Source organism: Watersipora subatra, chromosome 9, assembly GCF_963576615.1.
Source record: "Watersipora subatra chromosome 9, tzWatSuba1.1, whole genome shotgun sequence".
NCBI lineage: Eukaryota > Metazoa > Bryozoa > Gymnolaemata > Cheilostomatida > Watersiporidae > Watersipora > Watersipora subatra.
This window is the reverse complement of record NC_088716.1, coordinates 12,393,833-12,413,069: the sequence shown is the minus strand read 5'-3', so window position 1 is coordinate 12,413,069 and position 19,237 is coordinate 12,393,833. Positions and strand designations below refer to the sequence as shown.

The window sequence follows — 19,237 nt, the reverse complement described above, 5'->3', positions numbered from 1 at the left end:
TTAAAAAAAAAGTTATTCCAGAAGAGAATCCTAGCAATGATAATTTGAATGGGGCAGAATGGTACTTTTTGTTTGATCCGTCTCATGTTGAATAGGATTACTAGTAAGATACTATTTTATAGATAAATCTTTATATGTTGTTGCATATAGTTTTGATTTGCGATGTTTTTGAAGTTGAATTTTACTGGAACTCATGCCATGAAAAACGTGATCGCCATATAAGTCGAGGAAGGGTTTTTAAGTTTACAATTTGGTGTTAAATTTTTAATCTTATGCAGGAATTTGTGGTACCTTAATCAGATTCACTTTACCTAACTGTTGCTGTTATTTAGGATGAACCAGAGGTGAGATTTTTGCTATCAACTTTTCTAAATGTATGTATAGACTCATCCAAGTAGAATTGTTTGCTGTCAACTGAGAAGCATGGTCTCTACTAACTCCACCTACTGAAGTGTTACACTATGTTGACAATCCTCTTTAGATCTTCTTCACTGTTGACAATTGTTTGCTCATATTACTCTCTGCTGACAGTAACTTTGTCTGCTGGTATTGCTGACTCACCTTTAAAGGTTGACTTGCAACAAAATTCACATTACAGTTATTTGGTGTCAAAAGATATTACTCTCTGTTGACGTTCGTCTACTGATATCACTCTCTGTTGACGTTCATCTGCTCATATTACTCTCTGTTGATGTTCGTCTACTGGTATTACTCTCTGTTGACGTTCATCTGCTGATATTACTCTTTGTTGACGTTCATCTGCTCATATTACTCACTGCTGACGTTCATCTACTGATATTACTCACCGTTAGTATTCATCTCCTGATATTACTCTCTGTTGACTGTTCATATTACTCTCTGCTGACGTTCGTCTACTGATATTACTCACCGTTAATATTCGTCTGCTGATATTATTCTCTGCTGACGTTCATCTGCTCATATTACTCTCTGCTGACGTTCGTCTACTGATGTTACTCACCGTTAATATTCGTCTGCTGATATTACTCTCTGTTGACGTTCATCTGCTCATATTACTGACTACTGACGTTCATCTACTGATATTACTCACCGTTAATATTCATTTCCTGATATTACTCTCTGTTGACGTTCATCTGCTCATATTACTCTCTGTTGACGTTCGTCTAGTGATATTACTCACCGTTAATATTCGTCTGCTGATATTATTCTCTGCTGACATTCATCTGCTCATATTACTCTCTGCCGACGTTCGTCTACTGATATTACTCACCGTTAATATTCATCTCCTGATATTACTCTCTGTTGACTGTTCATATTACTCTCTGCTGACGTTCGTCTACTGATATTACTCACCGTTAATATTCGTCTGCTGATATTATTCTCTGCTGACGTTCATCTGCTCATATTACTCTCTGCTGACGTTCGTCTACTGATGTTACTCACCGTTAATATTCGTCTGCTGATATTACTCTCTGTTGACGTTCATCTGCTCATATTACTGACTACTGACGTTCATCTACTGATATTACTCACCGTTAATATTCATTTCCTGATATTACTCTCTGTTGACGTTCATCTGCTCATATTACTCTCTGTTGACGTTCGTCTAGTGATATTACTCACCGTTAATATTCGTCTGCTGATATTATTCTCTGCTGACATTCATCTGCTCATATTACTCTCTGCCGACGTTCGTCTACTGATATTACTCACCGTTAATATTCATCTCCTGATATTACTCTCTGTTGACGTTCATCTGCTGATATTACTCTCTGTTGACGTTCATCTGCTGATATCACTCACCGTTAATATTTGTCTGCTGATATTACTCTCTGCTGACGTTCGTCTACTGATATTACTCTCTGCTGACGTTCGTCTACTGATATTAGTCACCGTTAATATTTGTCTACTGATATTACTCTCTGTTGACTGCTGATACTACTCTCTGTGGAGGTTCATCTACTGATATTACTCTATGTTGACATTCATCTGCTGATATTACTCTCTGTTGATGTTCGTCTACTGATATTACTCTCTGTCGACGTTCATCTACTGATATTACACTCTGTTGACATTCATCTGCTCATATTACTCTCTGTTGACAGTAACTTTGTCTGCTGGTATTGTTGACTCACCTTTAATAACTTTTAGCTATCACTGGTCTTTGTCATAATTACTATGTGCTTGCTTGTGATGAATTAAATTATTTACCTTGCTTTTTGGACTTTTTGTGATTCATTTCTCTGTGATAGGAAGCCAGAGTCTCACAGAAACATTTAGAGCTTCTAAAAAGGGTGCTGAGTGAATCTGACCTAGAAAAACTCAAGTCAATAACTTCGTCTATATCCTTACAGTGCACTCTTCTTCCAATCAGGTCTGTTTGTCTTTGTTCATTTATTTAGTCTGAATAATTAGCAGTGTAATTATAATTAGCATAATAATTACCATCCAATTTCAGAAACTCAAGATTTGTATTCAACCCTTTCTTCTAGTAATCCGATTGGTTAGCTTCTAGTAATCTGATTGGTTAACTTCTTTCTTCTAGTAATCTGATTGGTTAGCTCGTTTCTTCTATTAATCTGATATGTTAGCTTGTTTCTTCTAGTAATCTGATTGGTTAGCTTGTTTCTTCTAGTAATCTGATAGGTTAGCTTGTTTCTTCTAGTAATCTGATTGGTTAGCTTCTTTCTTCTAGTAATCTGATTGGTTAGCCTCTACCTATGTTGTCTGTAAGCTCTGAATATTTTGATAATGAAATTGGTTTGAAATGAAACTTTCCTAATCAACCTAATCACTCTTTCTATTGTGTTAATGTTTCCCATGTTTATTTTTGTTGAGATCATTATTCTCTTCTATTCAATGCAACCATCAACAGAGCATGGAGCAATGCTCTGCTAAGCAACAGTGAATTTTAAACCAAAACTGCCACGAACAGCTTTAACCTTTTCTAGGTAAATCAGAAACGCTGATTCTGATTTTGTACTCAAAATAAAGATTAGTCTACTAACTTTCAAAGTCATGAAGGCTTTTTTACAGCGTTTCAATATCGGCCTCGCAAACGACACAATCGACACAACAAGCTCCGCCCATAAATATGTGACATATACTAGCTTTTTAGGAACGGAAGTTGGGGGTGTTTAATCCGATTTAGAATGATAGAGATGGGTGTCTTAAAACCTATTATTATCTAAATTCAGCTTTCAAAATAATCTCAGTCTTTTCTGAAAGGTAGATAAACTATTTATAATTGCTTGTAGCTTGTTACAGGATGTTTAGTAGGCTGAAAGCTGAGAAAAATGAGCTCAAAAAAGCTAAAGTTATTTTATCACAAGCTAGTGTTGTTATTGCGCTTTTTTGAGCTCTTTTTTCTCAGCATTCAGCCTATTAAAAATCATGTAACAAGCTACGAGCAATGATAAACAGCTTATCTACCTTTCATAAAATACTGAGATTATTTTGAAGGCTGAATTTAGATAATAATGAGTTTTAAGACACCCATCTCTATCATTCTAGATCGGACTAAACATCCCCAACTTCTGTTCCTAAAAAACTAGTATATGTCACATATTTATGAGCGGAGCTTGTTGTGTCGATTGTGTCGTTTGTGAGACTGATATTGAAACGCTGTGAAAAAGCCTTCATGACTTTGAAAGTTAGTGGACCATTCTTTATTTTGAGTACAAAATCGGAATCAGTGTCTGATTTACTTAGAAAAAACAAAGAAGGCTGTTCGTGTCAGTTATGGTTTAAGGATTGTGTCTAGCAGGACAAATGTTACTGGCTGCAGCTGCTTACTCTGCTAATACAAACAAACATCTGTATAGCATTATTTTTTACCTATGATGTAGAAAGTGTATGAATATTTGTTTTGACCATACAAATTAATTTCTGACATCCGACATCAAAAATTGCTCAAAACATTTCAGTTTTGTAAGTAAAGTAAAGAAACTGGTAAAAATTTAAAATAAAGCATTAGAATATGAAAAGATTTATAAATAAAGTTGATTTTAAAATTTATAGTTAAATTAGTGTAAGTTACCCTTTGTATTTTATCAATCACTTCACCACCAAACCTATGCCTTAACAAGTTCACAATTCCATCCATAAGTATTGGGGCACTGTAACAACAAAAATGTCGTTTTACCAATTAATATTTAAACTTTACATAAATTTAATGTGTAATGTATTTGTTTTAATGTTATATATGTAATGAATTAAAGTATTTATTGTTGTTTTATTTGCTCTGGAATAAATTTAACACAATGAAATGTACTGTAATTAGAATATTTGCTTCAATATGCATGTTTTGATATAAGAAACATACCGTGAAACCTCTAATTGAATGTCATGATGCTCTATTTTTCAAGCTTTCCTCTATGGCGGCGTTCAAATAGAGGTGGTGTTCAAATAAAGGCTGACGTTGTATTTTTCAAATGACTCTTCAGAATTTTCGAAGATAAGTTTAGCCCAATTACGGGCGAAGCGAATGTCGCCTATATTTCGCCCTCTTTTTCCCGTGGAGTGATATTGAACATTTTGGATGCAATAAATCTGCTAACTTACCTTCAACTTTTCAAAGATCTCTTAATAAATATGCATCGAAAAATGAAAAGCTTTGGAGTTGGACAACGAGAGAATTAACTGTTATTGATGTAAACAATTCATTATTAATACAACTTTGTGGATGCTTTTCCACTGATCACTTGCTATTATGGGTTTGTGAAGATCATAGAATGTTAAAGTGGCGGTCAAGTGGCAGTGACGTTCAATTAAAGGGTGACGCTCTATTTTTCAATCCTTCTTCCATAGGGGCAGTCAAATAGAGGTGGCGTTCAATTGAAGGTTTTACGGTATATTAAAACGAATTAACTTCACATGTCAAAGTTTGTCTGTGTTGATGGAGTTTTCCTCTTTTGGTAGCATTGAGATATCAGCTGGAAAGAAAAGATTTTAGATACTGCCACTCAGCTTTTAGCATCTTTTAATTACAGTGCACTGCCAGATTGCGACATCCATGTTTTAAGGTTTTTGCCTTTCGATGTGGAACATGATGTTTTTTGTCTCCTCCATATGGCATTTTTTCGCCATGCATTATCAACAAAAATGCCTCTCTAAATTCAAATTTGGTGGTCATCTGGCTGAATACGTCAGAATAACGAAAATGCTTAAGTGCTATTCACTTAAGTCCCTACCACAACACGTGAAAAAGATATGATTCTCTCTCTTTTTATTTAAGTTAAATTCAAAGTTCATGTCATACATCTGTCTCGTGGGTATGTGCTTCATATGGTACGTAGTGTACTTAGTAATATTACATTTTATTGCAGATCATAACCACTAAATACACTAACGTAGGTAACCATAGTTACTAAGGCTAATATACTGTTTTGTTATTAATCTTTAATATGTACAGTATATATAGTCATCTATTTGAAATTTTGATGTTTTTTACCTATCGGTGTTTGTATTAGATAATTACTATGGGTTTCCATCCCCTCTATATGACATTTTCACTTAACGATGCCAAGGCTGGAACGAATTAAAATCATATGGCGAGGGTCCACGGTATACTGATGCTTGTTGTAGAGAAGCACATGGTTATTGATATTAAGGGATTTTACAAGCAACTAAAACAATAAAATAACATGTAGAAAAATATAAAAAGCTGTAAGATTACAGAAATTGATAAAAAAATAATTTCTTTTGATCTAGGTCAAGGTTTGCACATTTTCGCCTTACGATGACAACACCAACTCGAATTAATGTCGTATAGTGAGGGTATACATGGATATACACTGCATTTATATCCATGTATGTGCGTTGATAATGGATGTAATATTACACAATCGCCTGAAAAACTGTTTAGTGTCTAAAATAGTTCAATTCCAATTTTTAGCATTTGAATTAACTAAAAATATTACTACTTGTCAATTTTTAAAAAGCCATGCCACTCTGATATGGAAAAAGTTCTTGAAGTGATGAAATTTTTTGGCTGACCAAGTGCTGACCCTTTTACCCTTGCTGCATGTTTCAAGGAGTGTCGGGGTACAAGGAGATGGGCGTACATACAGTTATGTGGCCGCACTCTCTTCCTCATCATCTCCAGACAACCACTGGGAGGACCTCTTCCTCTTGGCAAAGCTTATTCCTCGACTCTCACATCTTGTCAACAGGTAAGATTTATAGGTACTCCAATTTCTGCATTCCATTTATTTATGAGGTTCAACTGAATGTTTCAAGTTGTAAATTGAGAAATAATTGTATATTGCCTTTTTTCTTGTATAAGAATAATAGTAATAATAGTAATAATGGAGGTACACGGAGTGTTTTAACCGCGATCAAGTTCTGTCGATTTTAATCTTGAAAAAATCCTGACTGTCAGATCACCTCACACATAAAAAAAACAACAGCAAATGGTAGAAAATACCGACACTTTCTGATAACATCTGATAAAATTTTGTGTAAGTTTATCTTTAAAGGTGTTTAAAAGAATATAGGAGAGCATATAAAAGAATATAAAAGAATTCATATACCCGAAAGCTGTTAGCTACAAACCTTTTTTCGTTTTTTTGCATTTATTTCATCTCTGTGTTTATTGGCCTTAATTACCTGACCGGGAAATGACAGTTTGTGATTTGATTCTCTGACAAGTCACCTGTAGTGGCCAAAAAAAGTATTTGATCCTAAAAGTATTCTTTTCTACCAAATCCACAATGCACCTAGTCTGTTGTAGTTACAATTACCAGACATTTGCTGAAGGGCTTTTACATCTCATCGCTGTATCTGCACATTGACTCATTTGCTCATTTGTCTTGGGATTAGTGTATTTGCATACTACAGATGCTAACTGAGTTATGGTCTGCTTGTATCCACTCGTACTTACATCAACAGATTATCACAGATTCAATCTCGCACATATGTTCAGTAGATGTCATCACAAAAACCTGTAGGCATGAACAGGAAGTAGGAAACATCGCATGCACGAAGAAAGTGTAGATTGTGTACCGCTAAAAAGTGGATTTTAATTCGTTTGTTTTTCACATGCATATTTTTTATATTTCTAATGCGAAACATTTGAATGTGTACAGTTCGAGTTACGACTTTGTCGACTTACAACCGGTCGGTCGGAACTGATCTAGGTCGTATCTCGTAAAGTTAGTGTACTTTATCTGTCCGAGGTACACGTAACACTTACGATAACCGTTTTTAAATTGCTGTTTTGCGAATCTTTTATTCCATAGTCAACATATTTTAACCAGTCTTGCACCCAGTGTTTGAATGTTTATAATCTGAATGTTCGTGCTCATCCTGGGACACTAGGTTGTCGGTATTTGTTTGTTCTTTAACCGTATTTCTATATTTACAGGGTGTGCTGGGTGTTCGGTAAAAGAGTAGAGTACCCAGTAACTGATATAACTCCAACCTATTTAACTAATGGTGTGCTGACTCAGCTAAGAGAGGCTGACAGCATTGCTTACAAGGTAAGAAATACTACGTCTCATATCTGCTAGAGCTTCACGATTTCCATAAACACCAGACGATTCGATAATGCAAATAGAATATTCGCGATATCGCAAATTTTTACATAATAATAATATCGCGATATTATGTAAAAACTTATAAATATTTGCATATTTCAACTTGAAAAGAAACTATTTTGCGTTCGTGATAACTAGAGACATTTATTTCATGAATGCCCGTGTGTGCGTGAAAGGCCATGGAATGAGCGTATTATAGGACTAGAAGGCATGTGTGTTTTAGTTTCAATATCGCCATATCTGAAAATCATCAGGTGTGAGATAAATCACTATTACACGATTAGATCGTTTGTACGATTGGTGATATCGTTTTAAACGGTGGAAGTTTTCAAATCGTGTGCCTTAAAAATTGCCACCAAAGAATCAAATCACCATATAATGAAGCTCTAGTATCGACCTGCTTTACATCCAAAGTTATTTATACAGTAGTTGTGGTATATCTTGTTGCTTATGGAATGTCTCTCGGCAATTATATCACATACCGTATAACCTCTAATTGAACGCCACCTTTATTTGACCGCCACCTCCATTTGACCGCCACTATAGAAGAATGGTTGAAAAATAGAGTTCCATGGCGTTCAAATAGAGGTTTTGCAGTACTTTCCTCTTATTCTGTCATATTCTTAACTCTTTCGCTACCGCAAGCCGATGTATCGGCTTCAGCGGTAATAGAAGTGCAGACTGCAAGCCGATGTATCGGCGTATTAATAGGGTTTCACTTTTCTTTTCATCGCAAAGCCCACACATTAGCTAGACCAATCATATTTTGTCTCTAATGAAACAACCTTGTTGCCAATCACGTGCAACCAATAGAAAATCTTTTGGCTCAGCAATTCCATTTCCAATTATTTTTCAAAACGGGAAAACCTGATCGTTTTCAGAAACACGACGTGTTCGTTCAACGCAAAGAAAGCGTCAGAAATTTTGCAAGTGGAATTTACTGAGCACTTTTATAGTTATCTTGTAGAGAAATTTTGTTCTGAATAAGATGTATTTACAGTAAAACAATATACAATATGTTTGGATTCTTGAGATATTGCTTAAATACTAGCAGTATATCAATTTTTCGAAAATCCGTTCGAATTAACTTGGTCAGAGTAACGAATTTAGCGCAGTAGCGAAAGGGTTAATGAATGTCTAGTTATTTCTGGTGATTGAGGCTCATGGTTGTTGTTATGTTTGACTCTGGTTGACGGAGGATTTAAGTTCAGAGTAATTGTATAGGTTTACTTTAGTTCTTTGGTTGAAAAGCAAAATAACACAGCGAACCCAATATTGACGTTAGTGTTCCCGATCATGGGCTGACAACTCTAAATGACAGTTGAGTAGATTTCTCTGTTGAGCACAATTGAAACAATTCTTTCAGGGTGTAAGTCTCAATTCTCACGATAATCATGACTTTCTGTGGATGTCTTCCATGGCATGTAGTTTTTTAATATAGTTTTCTAGAATCTTCAATGTTTCATACTAGCCGAATACCCAGTGTTGCACGGGTATTAAAAAACAGCTTATAAACATTGGCAGGTAATGTAATTGCCTGCCTTTAGCATGGTACATTGCCATTGGCTAATTTGACTAAGCTTGTATCCATATTGCTAAACTTACTAATAAGAGCCCTGAGAGCAAGCTTTAGTGATGTTGTGTAACGCGGAGTCGCTATGCATATTTTAATCTAAATATCGACTCATATCACCCAATGAATTCATTACATCTCATGTAGCTCAATGGATTAGAGTATCGCCTCGGGTGAACGGGAGGTTTTGAGATCAAATCTGCTGCGATACGGATTCCTTATCGCTAGGTACTAACTAATCAGCTATAGCTGGACAGACTGAATGATGACAACAGACGACAAACTTTGAGACTTATGTATACAGTCAAACACGGATAACTCGAACTTCACGGGACCGAGCAAAAGTGTTCGAATTATCAGAGCGTTCAAGTTATCAGAGCACTGTCACAAGTCCATGTATTTACATATTTATTAGTAGATACATGTACATATACAAACTATAATATAAATCAAAAACACAAATGGCTTGTTTCAAATTAAATGCTTCTAATGTAAAGTTTAAAACGTTTTTATCAAAAAGTATAGAGATTTTTCTATCACTTGAGATTGGTTTGTTGTTTGAGGTGATGTTATTGCCAGGACGTTTTTTAGATTGACATTGGCAAAACTTGATCGTTGTTGAAATGCTCAAAAGAAAATACATCTTTTTCTTTTGAGCGTTTTACCCACGATCAATTTTGTCGATTTTTTATGAAGTTTATGCAAAGATTACCTTACTTTACGAGCAACACTCCAAGGCAGTTCAATTAGAAGTTTTACGAGGTTTTACGGTACATTGTATATCACTCACGCTTTTTGAATGGATACTTATTGAATGTACACACGTATTCTGTGTTTAGGTCAAACGATGAATAGTTTTTTGTAGCTCAGACAACGTATACGTTTAATTACAACAATTTTTAAGACGTTTTAAACATTCATCATTCCGACGTTGATTCAACACGGAATCAACGTCGGAAAACTATTCATCACGGGCTAGCCGGGTCACGCACTCAAGGATTTTCGCCACGCACATACAAAACAAAAACAACATGCTGTTTTTGTTTTGTATGTGCGTGGCGAAAATCCTTGCGCGCGTGACCCGGCTAGCCCGTGCTATTCATCGTATAGCAGTATAAATCAAATTTCACCAAACCTTTAGAAAAGTCGTTGACAAAAATATTTTGCCGATGGGGGTAATAACGACGCTTATGAATTACAAAAAGATTAGGTTCACCTCTATGGCTTTGAATAAAGTGATTTTCTAAAGCGATAACAACCGTTTCGGTAGCCGTTGGGCAAAAAAACAGTCCGAGTTAACAGTGTTGAGTTCGAGTTATTTATAGCAATTTATCATTACGTGGGAACGGACCAAAGAAACCGTTTGAATTAACCATGTGTTCGAGCTATCCGTGGGCGAGTTATCCATGTTTGACTGTATATAGATTTTCAAATATTTAATTCTATCAGTACCCAGATGATTAGGTACCATAATGGAGATAAATGACCTAATTTCATGAGATCAATGTTGCCACTTTTGCTAAACCAGTGTTGTATGTTCGTAAGCCCACATTGATAGTGTTGTAACGAAAGATTATTTATGTGTTCACATTGGTCCTAAATCTCCAGTATGTAGTTTTTGGGGCTCATATAGCTTTTGTCACTATTTGACAGGTGCTAAAGGAGACAGGTACAATCAGGAGCTTGAGTCAGATGCCTGTAATCTCCATCCCTATCCACTTTGACAGGGCACCTGATCAGCACATGCCTTCTTGCCAACGCTCCATAGTCATTCGAACTTTTCTCACTTCTGATTTCATGACAGGAGTACCTGCTTTGCCTGGCAAACAGCTTGCTCTGGATGTAGGTGGCCATTTATATTTTGTAGATTTGATGGGTTCAAATCGTGAACTACTCCCAGTATTAAGAAAATTACTGGTCTTTGCTTTGATAGGGATACATGAGGGTATATGTAGAGCTTTTCACCATATGGTAGTTCAATTTGTTTGGTGGCGGTTTTGAAGGTAGACGATTTGAAAAATTGTCATCATTCAAAGAGATATCGCCAATCATATAAACAATATAATGAAGTTTATCTAGTTATCTATGAAGTGCCTACTGAAGTTTTGCTCTTGAAAAATGTTCAATCTTTTGAGAGTTCTTAAACCTGGATTTTGTTTCATACATTTTTAATGTTTTTTAAGTGTCATATTTTTGTCCTTTTGAAAGGAACAGTTTCTAGTGCAAATCGGCATGTCAGGTAATTCAATTTAGTTAATAGTTGGATTCGTTGTCTCATGCATTGAGCTCAGAATTGCACACGTTGCCAATAAATTCTCTCATTTTTAATCAAATAGTTTGCAACAGGTGTGTAGATTTTTAATACAAATTAAAAAATAGTTTTATTTTTAAAAACACAAAATTTGTAAAAGTAATTTAAAAAAATAATTTTAAATTATTTTTTCAAAATATTAAAAAAATAATTCTGCACGAAAAACTTATTGAACACGATTCTTGAAGACAATTTTCTTTAACTTGTGTGAACATGCATTTTTGCATGGAGCATAGGTGTGAAGTTTAGATAAAATCGGCTAAAAATATGGAAGCACATAGTTTATGCAGACTAACAGACAGACAACAATGTGGGATTTATTAATATAGATTACATGTGACCAATCCTAGTCCAACATTGTGTCGTGTATGCACCTTTATAGCACATACATTTTAAACATTGTGTTAGCAAATGGGAATGCTTTTGTGGAAGGTTTAATATGGCCAAAATTGTAAATAGAAACATTGGCCTTCAAAAAAGATCTAAAGCTGGATAAACGCTCATTCTCCTTAGTTTATAGATAAAATTGAAAAGACACATTTTTTCCTTCTTCATGTACCTACATGTACATTAATTTTGTTATTTTTGCTACTAAATTTTGACATTTTAGCACTTGCCATTGTTGATTATAGAATCCCTAGCTTGCATTGTCATAGAGGTACTCTTTCCTCTAAAGGTTATCAGCTCTATGGTAAAGAAAATGCAGTCGGTCGCTGGTGTCTCTAGAGTCCTCTATGATATGACTGCCAAACCTCCAGGCACTACAGAATGGGAGTAATCTTCTCTTGGTAGATACAAATTATTCATTATTTGCAAAGTTAGTACATTCAATAATCTACAATAACTAGCTTCATGGAAACCCTCAACTGTTGGGAGAAGGTCAAACAGAGAGTGATAGTAAAGCTTCTTTGTGCTTAGTACTCGGGGGGTATGTGATGAGTTCAGATCGCTAACTCCTTCCAGTTTTAGGAAAATTGCTAGTCTGTGCTTTGATAGGGTTTCATGGTGGTATATGTAGATTTTCATGGTACAGTGATTCAATTTATTTGGTGGCGGTTTTGAAGGTAGACGATTTGAGAGTCATCACTATTTAGAGAGATATCGCCAATCGTATAAACGATATAATTGTGCAATGGCAATTTATTTCCCATCTGACGATTTTCAGATTGAGTGATACTGGAACTAAAATGCACTTTTAGTTTGGAACGGGACTTTCAGCTTTATAATATAATAAGTTCATTCCATGGCCTTTCACACACACGGGCATACATGAAATAAATGTTTCTAATTATCACAAACATGAAATAGTTTCTTTTCAAGTTAAAATATACTAATAAATGTTAACAAAGTTGACAAGTCTTTTTACATAAAATAGCGAAGCTCTAGTTATGGTAACTGAGCTCAGTGGGTATCATTAAGAGTGGACTGTGTGCAGGCCTTTAAATTCTCCATGAAAACTGTTGCCTCAAATCTTAATAATGATAAATATCTGTATAGATACGATATCGTAACTCTGGCTGTACCACAAAGATGATTGATAAATGCTAAAATTAGAATTGGAATCGTTTATTGGGTCACTTTCTATTTACTGTAAAATAATTTCCTTGTCAATAATATTTGGCTGTGATCATGATATATGGAATCGCTTAAAGTATACGAGTATAGTTATGTGTAGACACAAAATATTGCTTATTGATCGTTCCTATCTAAATATAAAAATTTTTTACTTTGAGACAGAATCTGAAAACACCGTGATGGATTTGTAGCACCAGTGAGTGTTGCTTTCCTGCAAATGCTACATAGGGTTTCACCCACCGGTGGTTTCATCGTTGATGGCCATTCGTTGATGAGATTTAGCATACCATTTTTTTTGTTTTCCAAGAGTTTGGCATTAGAATGCAATCACTCAACAAAAAGAGAAAAGCTGGTAGAACAACTTTTTTGACTCTGTGGTTTGGATGCATATTATATGTCATTGTAAACATAGCGCTTGCTGGTCAGTTTTATCTCAAAAGTCATTGGCAAATTCAAACCCTAAAGATTCGCAGAACAAAGGAAAAAAATACAGAACTGATAAAAATAGACCATTTTGCCAGGGTCTACAGAGACTGTTGCGTCATCTTATTTATTTCTGTTCACTTCAGAGAAAGCTATAGTGTGAGTAGACGCTCTAGAGAAAGCTATAGTGTGAGTAGACGCTCTAGAGAAAGCTATAGTGTGAGTAGACACTTTAGAGAAAGCTATAGTGTGAGTAGACACTCTAGAGAAAACTATAGTATGAGTAGACACTCTAGAGAAAGCTATAGTATGAGTAGACACTCTAGAGAAAGCTATAGTGTGAGTAGACACTCTAGAGAAAGCTAGAATGTGGTTAGATGGTTATTAGCGATTTTAGGATAAAAACAAACATGAAAACAGAAATTCAAAATTTGCTGTTTAAACTCTTATTGCAAGCCAGCTTTCAGTTACCTCAAGGTCATATTTTTTTACAGATTACAAATACTAGCAAATTATTACAGCGATATTACTGATCTGTTAACCCCTGCTAATTTGTTTGCAGGGGGAGTTCGTGAAGTCATGCTCTCAGCCTCTTCCGCAATTGAATTCGTAATCTCATCTAAGTCCATATAGTCTATCGGCATTGTCTTACACATTTTTCTACCCATCGTTATATCTGTACACTGCAGAGCTGTAAATATATTTTATGATTCCACCATCTAACCGTTTGTCTATTTTTAGCTTTGTACATTGTAGTATAGTACAAATGTTGAGGATTTTGACATTGGTTTTCATAGGAACACTTAGCTTATCTAGTTTTGTAGTAAGACAACTCCAAAGTGATCTAAAATGTCACTCATATACTATGTGTCTAAAGGTTGTTTTTGCTTTTGGTTGAGAAAAGTTAAAGGTTGTTAAATTTGGCAGGTGTTTGCAGAGCAGCTGCTGACAGAAGCCAGAAACTCTTCAATGCAGGAAAAATATAAGTCAACACCCTTTCTTCGCCAAGCTTAGGCAGCAGATGTGTTTATGAAATATTTTCAGTTTAGAAGTTTTTGTTCTTATGCATACAGATAGTAAAAGCAGAGTTGGTCTCTTTCAGTGTTAAGTTTTTGAGAGAGACTTCAGCATCTATATATTTTATCACTACGGTTAGTGTAGTATACAAAATAAATATAAAATAGTGTGTGTAACCTATATCATACTATATATGACACTTTATACAATATAGCATAATTTTCAATCCATATATTGTATCCGAGTCACTTAACAAACAATTTTATCATAATTTTTAAAATCGTTTCGGCAGAAGTTGCTAACATCTTCAAAAATGATCCATTGCTATCCTCGGATTATTTGTTTTTTTATAAGCATTATAGCAAGTGTATTGGTCAGCTGTGTTAGCCTGAGTTTTTTACAAAATTTGTTATTTGGATTATTCAAATACACTTATTTGTGTGTTTCTCGCTTCCTAGAGGTAGTAATTCTATTGATAGTCAAACGCAATATTAGACTTTCTAGTAAAACTGACACCAGGTACTGCTGATAAACATTCAGATTATGTGCTTAGGCTTCCATATGCTAAGACAAAATATGGGTAGATAAGATTCATTGTAATGTTTATCTTTGAGGAATGTTTGCCTGTCCAACCATTAGAAGGCTTGTGATGGTTATCAGACAATAATATTTGGGCTTGTTTCTGTTTGTGTGGAAAGCTGCTGGGACTAGCATTGTTTCATGAATCTGCGCAGACAAGATGGGGTTGGGTTGTCAACCACCCTAAATAGAGAGTATTTTAGCTCTAGCAATGAAATAAATATATGTACTCTGTATGTATGTAAATGAAATGTTTATGGTGATAAAGTTGTCTTAAAACCTTTTGTAAAATATCGGCCAAAATTATTACGTTATTCGCTGAGTTTTTATGGTTTATGAAAAAGTCCAGCATTTTGCTTGCTAAACAAACAGCTGTTTGACATCAATTATCTCTTGTTAAAAACAAACCAAAGTTTTAGATTTAAGAAACATCAGAAATGTAGTTCATTTTGAAGGTTTTTCTTTTATGCAATCAACCAGATGCTGTTCCTATTTACGTTAGTGTACAGGGTTATTCCATAATTTTCAACTGGCAAAAAGCCTATATAATTATAATATCTATATAATTGCAAGAAATATCTATATAATTTAATGTGTACAAAAGTTTAGCTTTAAAAAAAGCTCAACATAGTAAATTATTCTGGGATCATTTCTTTTTGCTTATAAACAAGAGTGGTTTCACAGTCCATACGGGTTTACACAGCCAGGTTTTTTAAGCCACAGGCATGTGTTTAAGGCTACACACCTTTCCATTGTATTGTTATCACAATTGAAGTACTGGCATTCAGCCGCTCTGCCTTAGTTCTCCGTCAAACAGCTATTCTGACTCTCTCTATGCCTCTAATGAAATTCAATGCCTATGCAAACATAAGTTAGATCGTATGCAACCATGTGATCAGCTTATAGTTTAGTTGTAACTAAGCAACTCCGTACAATCAAATGGCTCGCTAGTGTACAATGCGGGTTACTTAGGGCACTACTCGAGACATATACTGAAGTAGCCAAAATTGTCCACCACTCGTTATTGCCAGTCAAAACCTCTTCTAGTGCCATCAAGAAGGTTAGTATCAAATTACTATTCCTATGGGTTTCTTACCACCTGCTTAACGCTGTCAGTGGCGTGTTGCAGTAACCTGCTGATAGATGTCAAGAGAATGACTTTAAATCCAGACATTACCTGTCATGACTCGTGAGGTAGTGTTATGGCACAATAAAGAGTGACATATTAACCTGTTGACTGCTGTCATGCAGTAAAGCCTACTATACTTGTTCAGCAGATGTCATGGGACATTTTTCTTGCTGCATTTGATTGTTCAATTCAGGATAGTTACTAGGCTCGAGGATAGTTACTGGAGTTGATGTTAATGCAAAAAGTGATGTCTGAAAATTTTTAGGCAGTTTCTATTTTGGCATAAGTGGAGGTAATTTAGTTTATCATGAAAAAGTTCGCTTTGTTCACTATACAAACAACTTTATCGTGCTATGAGACAATATTTATTATGATATAATGTACGAGATATGCGTATACTCGCTCGGTAATGGTCTATATTCATAAGATATTATACAGACAAACCTCATTTGTTTGGATGAATACAGACTGGGGCATGTCTGGTCATTAATAATATAGCACTGTACTGTACATCAAACAACCTATATTGTCTCACACACATACTCTTAGGCTACAATATGGTACAATGTACATATACAGCATACATGAGAGAGTAAAATATGGTTCAACCTGCTATAGGATAATGTATAGTATTAATATCAGTAATAATATAAAACTGAATTACATTACACACTTTAGGGTTGTCTGCACATTTGTCTCATTATGGACATTATACAGATAATCTGTTCCACGACTTAAAATATCAATAAGATATTGTGCAAGATTTATTTTTACATATATATAAAATTACATAGCATTGGTTCCTTGAAATAATCAGTAAATGCATATCAATCATTAAAGTTCATTGACAATCTGTTGTTTATACTATGTTATAGTAGATTCTGTCTAGATACTTCTGGTTCATTGTTGTTAGCTTCTGCCGCTCACAGAATGGCGGTGGTTGGTGAAACCCTTAGCCTTAACCGCCCAGAAACTGCTTCTTCACTTATGTTTAGACCTCAGTCTAAACTAATAGTTTCACAACCTCCGAGTCCAAGAAGGTCACAGAGTAGCCTCAGACCTATCAAAACAAAACCCACCAGTGAGTATGGTATATGTAAGGGTGCTCGATTTTATAAATCTGAAGCTGTGAAGAGATAGCTATGGTCATTTTAAAACTTGAACACTTATTATTTAAATGGGCAGTCTAGGATATAGCTTTTAGCTGTTTTTTAAGCCTGTGTTCCTATCTACGGCGCATTTCAATTAGGGGACAAGTGCAGCATCCATCAATAACCTACCATGCAGCTACAGCTTGACAGACTGTATGAACGCTGAGGAAAACCTGAGATTTTAATTTTGGACACATGCCGTGGTATATGAGTTAAAATGTACAGTTTTATTGTTATCTCTTTAGTCAGCAGTGCACAGGCTACAAAAACTTTAGTCGATCAAGGCTGCATAGTCACACACTTTTAGGTGTTTTCATTTATAGCGGAACAAAACCCCCTCAAAGTTTTGTCAATTTTTAATCGGTTTCTACACAGTTTCTTCTAGTAGAAATTTTAAAATTTTGCAGAACCTGTTCAACTCATGTGATATTCTGTCTTCATATATTGACAACCACAACAGGTTCTTTCTAACTTCTACAAATCGTAGACACAGAAACTATCAACTTACAGCCATTTAGCATGTAACATATATAGTCTGAAAATGTTTCCTATCTTTGGAAATGTGTGCAAATTATAGAGTTAGTTGAGTCCTAACCTGCATGCGCTGATATGAGACTAGTCCAATAGAATTTGATGCTGACTGAAATTTCAATCTTTAAGTGATGCTTTCCACTGAAGTTAGTTTCTGTAACTATTGATTAGCACTCTATTTGTCAAAGTAAATGCATAATTTTAACTTTCATCAAGCTATTGTATATTGTCTTGTTGATGGATGATTGATTTATGACATTGAATTCCTGTTGCTACATGCTGTCTAATTATATTTGATTTGCTGGCTTGGAATTGATTTCCATTATGTTGCCATAATATATTTCAGGTCCACTGCCGACAGTGGCTAATCCAGAGCTTTCTAGCATTGAAATAGAGCGGATGCTTAGAGGTCAGGTGAAAAGTAACTATGCCAAACTTTTACAGGTAATATGTGTTCTCTAAATGACATCTCTAATTATAATAGACACTGATTTTATCCGTTTACAATATCTCAAATTGGCAGGACGCCTTGACTCCCTGTCATTTTGACATCTTTGTCACTTTGCTACTCGAAAACTTGCTATTTTCTCATCTTGACATTTAGACATCTTGCTATTTTGAAGTTTTGCTGTTTGATAAATTGCTATTTTGACAATTTGCAAAATTTGACAGTTTGACATTTTGGTTTTGTGGTATTTTTAGAACATATCATTTTGATAACATGCATGTTGTGACATCTTGCCATTTAAACATCTTGACAGTTTGACATTTTGCCATTTTGATATCTTTATATTTTGGCATCTAATCTAGAGATTTTGCCACATTGCCATTTTATGATTTTGCTGTTTGACGAAGTGCCATTTTGAAATTCTTGCCAATTTCCATTTTGACAACTGGCTGTTTTAACATCTTGCCATGTAGATATGTTAACATTTTGACGTTCTGGGATTCTGAAATTTTAATAACTTGCCATTTTGACACTAAGATTTTGCCATCTTGACATTTTGCCATCTTGGGAGTTTGACAATGTGACACTTGAACATCCTCACATTTTGAAATGTCAATATTTTAAGCCATGTCAGTTTGATGTTCATTTTGGTATGATGTGATGTGATTTTTGTATCATATCACAGCTGTATTAAAGCAACAACACAATTTTTAATCTAATGAAAAAATTGCTTGAACTACACGTATATATTGTCAATCGCTACAGATTCACTCTAATCAAAAAATCATCTACTCACTTCACAGATGCACTGCAGCTCTAATTACAGTTCGCAGTTATGGTATAGATTGTTATATAAACCATACCATATATATACAATACCTGTTGGGTTGGCTGGTTGTTAGTTAACACAAGATCATTCTTAAAGCGACAAACTAAGGGACAATGTATTAGATTATTGACTACCTAAAGTGCCAGATAGTATA

At 35.0% G+C, this 19,237-nt stretch overlaps 2 protein-coding genes across 3 annotated transcripts in view; both read left to right on the top strand.

The window, feature by feature from the left end:
* The window catches only part of LOC137404670 (GMP synthase [glutamine-hydrolyzing]-like), a 37,269-nt gene extending 22,414 nt beyond the window's left edge, over positions 1 to 14,855 (top strand). The window contains exons 12-17 of one of the 2 annotated variants that reach the window (XM_068090897.1): positions 2,232 to 2,353; positions 6,015 to 6,152; positions 7,346 to 7,460; positions 10,744 to 10,932; positions 12,078 to 12,189; positions 13,962 to 14,855. In XM_068090897.1, coding sequence (XP_067946998.1) covers positions 2,232 to 2,353; positions 6,015 to 6,152; positions 7,346 to 7,460; positions 10,744 to 10,932; positions 12,078 to 12,179 — 666 coding nt within the window. In that variant the 3' untranslated portion in view covers positions 12,180 to 12,189; positions 13,962 to 14,855. Of the gene's footprint in view, positions 1 to 2,231; positions 2,354 to 6,014; positions 6,153 to 7,345; positions 7,461 to 10,743; positions 10,933 to 12,077; positions 12,219 to 13,961 lie in introns of both variants that reach the window. The other variant, XM_068090896.1, reaches the window with a different exon arrangement.
* A 2,192-nt stretch (positions 14,856 to 17,047) lies between these two features.
* The window catches only part of LOC137404665 (EF-hand calcium-binding domain-containing protein 6-like), a 32,158-nt gene continuing 29,968 nt past the window's right edge, over positions 17,048 to 19,237 (top strand). The window contains exons 1-2 of the mRNA XM_068090888.1: positions 17,048 to 17,205; positions 18,153 to 18,250. Coding sequence (XP_067946989.1) covers positions 17,055 to 17,205; positions 18,153 to 18,250 — 249 coding nt within the window. The 5' untranslated portion in view covers positions 17,048 to 17,054. The remainder of the gene's footprint in view (positions 17,206 to 18,152; positions 18,251 to 19,237) is intronic.